Source organism: Vombatus ursinus, unplaced genomic scaffold (genome assembly GCF_900497805.2).
Source record: "Vombatus ursinus unplaced genomic scaffold, bare-nosed wombat genome assembly UNPS02014772.1, whole genome shotgun sequence".
Classification (NCBI taxonomy): domain Eukaryota; kingdom Metazoa; phylum Chordata; class Mammalia; order Diprotodontia; family Vombatidae; genus Vombatus; species Vombatus ursinus.
In genome coordinates this window covers 38,315,064-38,325,407 of record NW_020954550.1, presented here as the reverse complement: position 1 = coordinate 38,325,407, position 10,344 = coordinate 38,315,064, and the positions used below count along the sequence as shown (strand labels likewise).

General features: G+C 38.7%; 1 protein-coding gene across 3 annotated transcripts in view; it reads left to right on the top strand.

Annotated features, from left to right (window-relative positions):
* Positions 1 to 10,338, top strand: part of SLC1A3 (solute carrier family 1 member 3) — a 104,150-nt gene extending 93,812 nt beyond the window's left edge. For all 3 annotated transcript variants that reach the window (XM_027863525.1, XM_027863526.1, XM_027863527.1), the window contains 4 exons: positions 356 to 589; positions 2,068 to 2,262; positions 6,228 to 6,362; positions 9,351 to 10,338. In XM_027863525.1, coding sequence (XP_027719326.1) covers positions 356 to 589; positions 2,068 to 2,262; positions 6,228 to 6,362; positions 9,351 to 9,555 — 769 coding nt within the window. In that variant the 3' untranslated portion in view covers positions 9,556 to 10,338. The remainder of the gene's footprint in view (positions 1 to 355; positions 590 to 2,067; positions 2,263 to 6,227; positions 6,363 to 9,350) is intronic.
* The last annotated feature ends 6 nt before the right edge of the window (positions 10,339 to 10,344 follow it).

Sequence of the window (10,344 nt, the reverse complement as noted above, 5' to 3'; positions counted from 1 at the left end):
GAAAAATAATGTAATAAATACTAGAGACTGTTTTCAAAGCTACCCTTTTTTTCTGGCTTCCTTCTAAGCTTTTTTTTTTGTTCTCTGCTGTGCACTTTTTTTTTCCTCTCCCCCTCCCCACTTCGCCCTAGAGAAAGCTACCATTAGACACTAAATATGTATATGTATGCAAAATCATACTTCTATTTATCAGTTCTTTCTCTAGGTGTTGATAGCATCTTCCTTCATAGGTCCTTTGTAGTTGATTTGAGTATTTATAATACTCAAAATGACTTAGTTGGTCAAAGTTGTTCTAAATGTCTTATTACATGGAAAAGTAAGCTCTGAGTTTTATTATTCATCTTCTTCTGTGTAGGTATGCTCCACTTGGTATCCTCTTCTTGATTGCTGGAAAAATTGTTGAGATGGAGGACATGGGAGTGATTGGTGGGCAGCTGGCCATGTACACCATCACCGTCATCATCGGATTGCTCATTCATGCAGTGATCGTCCTCCCACTTCTCTACTTCTTGGTAACTCGAAAAAATCCTTGGGTTTTTATTGGAGGCTTACTACAGGCGCTCATCACAGCTGTGGGGACATCCTCCAGGTACCTGGACCTTCCCTGGCGTTATTCCTATTCTAATTAAATCCGAGAGGCAGTGCTGGTGTGGTTGGTCATGGAAAGGTCACTGGCCTGGGGGATAGATGACCAGAGACCATCTCAATAATCCTGTGACCTGGGCCAGAGTATTTAATTGCACCAAGCTTCACTTTCCTCATCTATAAAACAGGAATGATAAGGTTATTATGGGATCTGATGAGATAATATATGTGAAAGCCCTTAGAAAAAAAATAAAGCCTTATACAGATGAGATGCATTATTATTATATCATTTTATCTTATTTTTATTAGCATCTTTTGTTTTTTACACCTTCGTTTTCAAATACGCCCCTCCCCAGCTATCACTTATTAAAAAGAAAGAGAAAAAAAGTTATTTTAGTAAAAAAAAAAGGAACATATTATGCCTGCCTGACAGCACATGCAGTATTCCACAGCCCCCCACAAACACACACATGTACCCATCTCTGCATAAAATGTGCATTTTTCTCAACTTTTCCCTAGAGTCAACTTTGATCATTATCATTGCACAGAGTTAAGTTTCACTAAGTATTATTATTATTAAAATTCATCATGGATTTTATTTTTAATAATATTTTATTTTTTCCAATTACATGTAAAGAAAGTTTTCAACATTCACTTTTATAATATTTTGAGTTCCAAACTTTTTCTCCCTCCCTCCTTCCCCTCCCCCTTCCCTAAGATGGCAAGCAATCTGATATAGGTTATATATGTATAATTGTATTAAACATATTTCTACATTAGTCATGTTGTGAAAGAAGAATCAGAACAAAAGAAAAAAAAAGTGAAAATAGTATGCTTCAATCTGCATTCAGACTCCATAGTTCTTTCTCTGGATGTGGATAGCTTTTTCTATCATGAGTCTTTTGGAATTGTCTTAGATCATTGTATTGCTGAGAAAAGCCACACCTATCAAAGTCGATCATCACACGATGTTTGCATTTTATTTTAAGAAATGGCCGTTAGCTTGATATGGCAAGAAATTTTGTTTTGTTTTGTTTTTTTAATTTTAACTTTCAGGAATATGAATTGATTTAATTGTTTCTGTGATAACATCATTCCCATTTGCATTTAGCTGGGTGGTAGAAATCTGTCTTCTTTGGCCTGGAGGAAAGATGAGCTGCCTTCTCCTACCCTCTGTTCTCTATATCTTCCAAGTTTACATGTGAAGGAAGAATAATTATCTTCTCCCCAAAGTGACCCCTTGCAGAGAAAGTCATCTATGGCCTAGCTGATGGAAGGGACATACATGTAAGGATCCCTGAGCAGCCATTTTACTAATGACAGGGAATACCTACTCCTCTATTTAAAGGGAGACAACAGAGCTGATTACTTTGTTACTAGCAAGAGTACCTGGCAGAAGAATCCTCTGTCTTAGTAATATAAATGTCACATCCCAAATAATGCACATGTTTCTGGTCTTAACCCTGTTTAACTGTCTTTCAGTTCTGCTACCCTTCCCATCACTTTTAAGTGCCTGGAAGAGAACAATGGAGTGGACAAACGTGTGACCAGATTTGTTCTACCAGTGGGTGCCACCATCAACATGGATGGGACTGCTCTGTATGAGGCCCTTGCCGCCATCTTCATTGCTCAAGTTAATAACTTTGAACTGAACTTTGGACAGATTATTACTATCAGGTAATTATGTATGTATATACATACACATATGTGTGTGTATATTTGTGCACTATTTTCCTTAAGAATGGCTTTAAAAGATTGGAACAAGAACTAAGGTTTGAGCAATTAGAGGAAGAAAGAAAAAGATAGCAGATGTCACAAAAAACAAAACTTGTTTACTGGTTAATTTTTTTTTTTGATGAGGCATTTGAGATTAAGTGACTCGCCTAGGGTCACACAGCTAGTGTCAAGTGTCTGAGGTCGGATTTGAACTCAGGTCCTCCTGGTTCCAGGGCCAGTGCTCTATCCACTACACCACCTAGCTGCCCCTACTGGTTAAATTTTTTAAAAGTTTTTGCTGTTGTTGCTGTGTTAATTTAGTTGTGTCTGACTCTTCATGACCCCATTTGGGATTTTCTTAGCAAAGATATTGGAGCTTTTTGCCATTTTCTTCTCCAGCTCTTTTTTCAGATGAGGAACTGAGGCAAACAGGGTTAAGTGACTTGCCCAGGATCATACAGATAGTAAGTATTTGAGATCAAATTTGAACTCAGGACCTCCTGACTCCAGGACTGAAACTCTATCCTCTGTGCCATTTACTTTTTTGTTATTCTGAACTTTTCTAACTTTAACAAACATGAACATTGCTATATACAAATAATAGAAAAGAGGATTACATATGAAATATATAAATATATAATACATTTAACATGTTAATTTCAAAAGTTGTTCTGTTTAGGAACTAGGTGGCACAGTGGACAGAGACCACTGGAACTGTAGTCAGGAAGACTTGAATTCAAACCTAGCCTCAGGTACTTACTGACCCTGAGCAAGTCCCATGCCTCAACTTTCTCAACTGTAAATGAGGATAATAATAACACCTACCTCCAAGGGTTGTTGTAAGGCTCAAATGAGATAATTTGTAAATCATTGAATGCATTGCCTGGAACATAGTAGGTGCTTAATAAATGTTCCCTTTCTTTTTGTGTCTCCATCTAAACTTCCTTGTGATCTCTTCTGTGCATTTTTTAAAAAAAGCTTCAGGAGGACTCCTTTCTTTTCTTTTTGTTAGCTTCGCTATCACTAGTACCCATTCCCTCTCACCAGTCCTCCACCCTCCTTCACCCAAATTAATTAATTAATTAATTAAATTGTTTAAACCTTCCTTTATTACAAATGTGCGTAGTTAAGCAAAACAAATTTTGTCTTTGACCATGCCCAAAAAATATATCTCATTCTACATCCTGAGTACATCACCTCTCTGTCAGGAAATGAGTAACATGCTTTATCATAGGTTCTCTAGAGTCATGGCTGTTCATTACATTGACCTGAGTTCTTAAGTCTTTCAGAGACTTTTTTCTTTATAATATTGTAGTCATCATATATTCTCTTGATTCTGCTCACTTCATTATGTTTTATTTCATACAAATCTTCCCAAATTTCTCTGAATCCATCCCTTTCATCATTTTTATGACACAATAATATTCTATTACATTCATAATTTTCAGCTGTTCCTCAATTGATGAATACTACATTTTGTTTTGAAGTTTTTGCTCCAACGAAAAGTGCTGCTATGAATGTTTATATATATATATAATATAATATATATATATATATATATACATATATGAGTCCTTTCCCTCTTTCCTTTATCTATTTGAGATACAGGCCTCACAGTGGTATTGCTAGGTTAAAGGGAAAGTACCATTTTGTTACTTTTGGCATATAGTTCCAAATTGTTTTCCAGAATGGCTAGACCAATTTATAGCTTCATAAACACTGCATTAGCAGGCTTTTCCTCCCAGATGCCTCCAACTATCGTCATTTTTAATTTTTATCATCTTTGCCAATCTACAATGGCTGTGAGGTAGAACCTCATATGTTTTCATTTAATTTTCATTTTCTTTATTATAAGTAATCAGAGCAGTTTTCCCCCCTTTTCTAGAAGAGGACATGGTTGTATTTTAAGATTTTGCTTTGGAAAAAAAATACACAAAATGAAAAGGATGGCAGTTCAATAGCACCAAATTAAATTCAACACATTAATGAGATCAAATAATATTCATAAATTAAGGAAACTCAAAGATAAATCTGGCAAATGAAGACCTTCAATAACTAACTCAGAATAACATACCGTATTAACCGGCACAATAAACAGTGTTGCTAATTGCAGAGAATGCTGTTAATGGGTACATGGGATCTTTAAATTTAATAGGTTGGACAACGCTGGATTAAGGATTAACATTTAGTTCTCAAAATTACACAAAAGGCCCCCAACTCTCTCCCCCAAAACATTTGTAGCCACTTAAATTGTGAATGGTTTACCAACAATAAAAAGAGTGAAAAAACCTTTAAAAATTAAGTTTCAATAAATACATCAACAGTTTAAAATCTAGCTAAGGCTATCACGCAAGACATTTCATAACCAAGACCAACTCAGTTTTATAATAAAGGCAACTTGCCTTCAAAATGAACTCCACCCTCGTATTTTATTTAAAAAAAAAAAGCAAACATGATGAATTAACCCAGCTGCTTACTTGAATTATACAAAAGTAGCATGATTCAAAATGAAAATAAGAAACCATCTGCAAATCTCCAACAGTAATAAATCACAATATACAATGCATACAGGAGTCATACAGAGCAACAAACTCTTGTACAAAACAAAAATATTTTAATACCCTTAAAATCTACATTTTTTTCATTGAAATCATTCATGAAAAAAGATTCTCCAGTTGGAATTCAGACTTTAATTAGTCAAGCATCAGGGAAGCTAGATTACTATTTACAGAGAGATATTTCTCTTCCCCAATCACTATACTGTCATGTCTCTGCTTCTTTCCCATCTCATTATGTTCCCCATTCCAACTTTTCTTCAGATCTTGAGAACTGAATCTGTTGAACAACAGAAATCTGTTGATATGATGTTGTATAAACCATAGCATTTTGTCATTGGCCATCTGTATTATTAAACCAGCTGGTAACTGATCTTCTTGAATGAACTCCTCACTCAGTCCATCTGTGGTTGTATGGGGCAGTTTTTCACATGGTCATTGATAGCTTGGATTAGAAGCAGTTGAGGTGGTACAGTGGATAGAACACTGGGCCTGGAGTCAGGAAGACCTAAGTTCAAATCCAGCCTCGGATACTTACTAGTTGTGTGACCCTGGGCAAGTCATTTCACCTGTTTGCCTGAATTTCCTCATTTGTAAAATGGGGATAACAATAGCACCTACCTCCCAGTGTTGTGGCAAGGATCAAATGAGAAAATATTTGTCAAGAGCGTACCCAGTGCCTGGCATATAGTAGGTGCTTAATAAATGCTTGTTTCCTTCCTTCCCTTGAGAGTTGCCTGTTCATATCCTTCGATCATTTCTCCATTGAGGAAGGTTGTTGATTTTGATAATCAGACATTATCAGAATTGGGTTGGCTCATTCCTCAAAGTTATTCCTGAGACATTGCCTAGTATTAGACCAGATAATCTCACATTTATTTATTTATTTTTTAATCCAGACCTATGATTTTCATACAGGTATGGAACCTCCAGAGTAGAAACTTCCTAGATAAATTCAGGGTAGGCTCAGACCCCTAAAAAGTTGGACGCTTTGTCCATGGGGTTTTGTGTCAGAGATGGAACTTGAACTCAGGTATTCCAGACTCCAAATGTACTCCTCTCTACTAGTTTACAAAAATTGGTATGTGTATACCCTGGTGCCAACCTGAAATCAAAAAGCTCTGCCTGATTTTTGGAATGTCATCTCTGTTCGTATCACTCCTACGAAAAAGACAGGATAGCTATCACCTAATCAAAGTGTCTGGTTTACATTTTCCTAGAACAGTCCTAACACTCCTGCTCCATGCTACAAAAGTCCTAAATTAGTCATGTTGGCATGGGCAGTGTTTTTCAGTGTTTACTGTGCACTGGGGATGAATTCTTTCCAAACATTGACACATTTTTCTCTGCACTTGGTGCTTCGTTTAACAGCATCACAGCCACAGCTGCCAGCATTGGAGCTGCCGGGATCCCTCAGGCAGGGCTGGTCACTATGGTCATCGTGCTGACCTCTGTTGGGCTCCCCACGGACGACATCACTCTCATCATTGCTGTGGACTGGTTCCTGTGAGTATGAGCCAAGAGCATCTCATGGGCTTCCAGAGCCCCAGGCAGCAAACAGCACAACCACGTGTAGAAAGGCAGTCCAACCAAGGATTGCATGGCCCTTGTTCTCTGCTGCCCAGCCTATAGCTAGAGATCAAAGGCTTCATTCACAAAGTCGTAAGATGCCACAGGTCCTTACTTCCTTATCAGTCTATACAACATGGCTGGCTCTTATACTTTTCACTTAGAAAAGCAGTTTAGTGACCAGGAAACTGTTCTACATATCAGACTAAAATGTAGATCAGCACATTGTCCTATGACCCAACATCGCAGATCAGCAACTAAGCCACAAAAACATTAGTTTTCGCACTAGGGCTAGAGCATCATTCCGCCTTTTGTTTCCCATTTCAGTGGCATAATATGGTACACAGATGGTTTACATCTGAATTGAACGAGGAAAAGGACAGAAATACAGTTCGTGGGAAGATGACTGGAGCCGTTTGTCCCTAGGGTGCATTCTAGGGATAGAACTGCACCTCCCCATGCCCTCACCTCCCTACCCCTGAGGCCCATGTTTCCTCCTTTTCTCCTCCCCAGTTGAATTTTTCTTCTTCATTCCTTCTACAACTCTTCCCTCCTCTTCTCAGGATGGGCATGACCACCATGACGGGATGGGAATGTTCTGTACCATCTTGTGAACTGGGCCAAAGGTGTCTGCATTAAGCACAGCGAGGGCCTGGCTCATCTAGGTGCAGGCTTATTGATTAATTCAGTCTATCATAGTTATATGACTGACCAAATTATTGAAGACAGTTCCATAGATGAATGATCTGGAGAAATGAGCATAGCTGATAGATTAACCCAAGTGCTATCAGTAAAGGGAGGGAGAGACAGAGAGACAGACAGATAAAGAGAGATTCCAGCACTGAACAAGGGATGAATTGCTATAGAGAGCAGGGGGAATTTTTAAGTAAACATTTTATAAAGAATTTCACAGTATAAAAGAAAGTGAGAGTCATAAGAAAGGGAAAATAAGGAGGAATGCTAAGGCAAGAGAAAGTCTCCAAAAAAAAAAAAGGAAAGAAAGAATCCCCAAAACTACTTCCATTAAATAGCCTCTGGTCAATTATGAGTAATCTGAGGAAAACAGCTCCAGTTAGAAATACTTTACTTTCTCCTATTTTTTCCCTAATAGTCACAAAGATTTTTCCCTAAGCCACATTGAGAGGGGTATCATAAATAAATTAACCAGCTTTCTGAACAAGTTGGGAATCACAGTGAAATTCATTCATTGTCATTCATCCATTCATTCATTGACTAAACAAAAATTTATTCACTGCCTACATGTTAAGCATTGCTCTAATGGAAAAGCCTGCCCTGAAGTTTATTTATGGTTATCAGGAGCCCGACCCATACATAGATATGCCATGTTGTGTAAGTACATTAGAGTGTCAAAGTGGTATGAGAGGACCAACTAGGGGAATGATAAAAGACTTCATGAAGGAAGTGGCATTTGAGTTGTCCTATAATGAAGGGTAGGAACTCATAGGAGAAAGGGGAAGCAGGGCATTTAGGTAAGGGGAGAAGTGTGAATGAGGAGGGCAACAGATCAAAGTGAAAAAAACTCTTTCTGTGACCAAAGACAGGGAACATGCGTTGGGAGATGTTTTCAGGAATAGAGAAGAGCTGAAGGAGCCAATGTCACAGGCTGTTCGTCTTCCCAGCCCACCTGTTTTGTTATTGTTTAGTCATTTTCAGTTGTGTCTGACTCTTCGTGACCCCATTTGGGGTTTTCTTGGCAGAGATCCTGGATTGGTTTGCCATTTCCTTCTCCAGCTCATTTTACAGATGAGGAAAATGAGGAAAACAGGGTTGTGTGACTTGCCCAAGGTCACACAGCTAGTAAGTGTCTGAGGCCACATTTGAAAGCAGGAAGATGAGTGTTTCTGACTCCACATCCAGCACTCTATCCACTGTACCACCTAGCTTACCTATCTATTTTACTATCTGTGTAACTTTGGGCAAATGACTTAACTTGGCCTTCAGCAAGTATTTTAATCTCTCTGAGCCTTCATTTCCTTATCTATAAAATGAGAGCATTGAACTAAATGGCCTTTGAAGTCACTTTCAGATTTTGATCTATGATCCCATAATATACTTCTTGGAGCCTTGGTTTCTTCATCTGTTAAATGAACGGGGTGGAGACCATGGTTTTTAAAGCCCCTCCCAGCTCTACATTCTTTGATCCTGTGATACTAAATAGGAAACTTAATTCTCTTTGCTAAGGGTGGGGCATTGGGAGTAGGGGTGAGGGCCAAAGGAGAAATGAAAAGGTTGCACTAGGTGTTGTAAGTAAATGAGTAAGGGAGATGAGAAAAATAGACTAGAATGATTGCCTACCCAAATGACAGTCCACCTGGGGTTTTTGTTGATCAGTCATTTCAGTCGTGTCAGACTCATTGTGGCTTCATTTGGGATTTTCTTGGCAGAGATACTGGAGTGTTTTGCTGTTTCTCCTCCAGTTCATTTTATAGTTGATGAAACTGAGGCAAACAGGGTTAAGTGATTTGCCCAGGGTCACATAGCTAGTGAGTGTGTGAGGTTGGATTTAAACTTATGGAGACGAATCTTCTGTTTCCAAGCCCATTGTTCTATCCTCTTAGCCACCTAGCTATTGTGGTGGGTCATAAATTTAGGACAGTGAGAACATTTGAATTAAGGGCCAGCTATGTACAAGGCAAATGCTAGGCACTGAGGATACCAGGGACAAAAACAAAACAGACTCTGCCCACGTGCTTGATTTTGTAACTCTTTCTTGCATTGCTCAACAACCTTAGTCAAGCGTGGAGGATTCAAATGGTGGGGGCTGAGCAGGGCTGAGCAGGTTGGGTACAGCAGGGGAAAGTTAAGCGTTGTGCAAGAGATTCTAGGAAAGTGCCTGGTTAAAAAGAATATGAGAGTGGGCATATTGGCAGTGCAGTTGATTTCCTTTCTTTCTTCATCCCACAGGGATCGTCTTCGTACAACCACCAATGTTCTGGGAGACTCTCTTGGGGCAGGAATTGTTGAGCACTTATCACGACATGAGTTGAAGAACCGAGATACAGAAATGGGTAATTCTGTGATTGAAGAGAATGAAATGAAGAAACCCTATCAGCTCATCTCCCAGGAAAATGAGACCGAAAAACCCATTGACAGCGAAACCAAGATGTAGACTGGCACAATGAAATGTAACTTTTCCATCCAGTTGCATCTCATTTTCCAGAAATCCCTTATGTTGCTCTCTCTTCCTGATTGGATAGCATTGAAAAATGATCAACAAAATTTTGATGGGGCCAAAATGTATGATTGTCATTCTGTTTCTTAAAACAAAAGGAAAAAAAAATGAACAGTTATCTACTGGTCTTGCCTAGGTATGTGCAAAAAGAGCTCAGAAAGATTGTTGACCAAGTCAAGAGAAAATGCAAGCGTATATGACACACACAACCCTGTAAATGTGATCTTGTATTTTATAAGCTGAAAAGTCAAAATTAGGTAGAAGAGGCTGGAAATATCTATATTTTTTCTTAACTCCTATTTCAAAATTTCTCAACCCATAGAACGCAATCCAGTTTAGGTCCCAAAATATAGCTTAACTAAATATAACTGCAACCAGATAAAAGATAGGCAATCAGAATCTCTCTTTATCTGATTTGTGACTTCCTGTCTCATCTCACTAATAGCAGAACCTCCATCCAAGTGTACAGGAAAGGCTAGTTCAGGGGCTGTTGGCCACGAGATGTCTACCACCTTTGTGTCCCTTCCTGGCATTTTGCAATAAAAGGCATTTCTTAGAGGGGGATATTTGCAGGGAGAATATTTCTAAGGCAGAGATGGCAGGGTGGTAGCCCAGTCCTAGATCAGAAGCCTTCTTTTCCAAATTGGCAACCATACAAGGCACCAAGTAAGAGATCATTCCAGGAGTGAAACTTCACCAAATGCTTTGGACAGGGAAAGGAGAGGA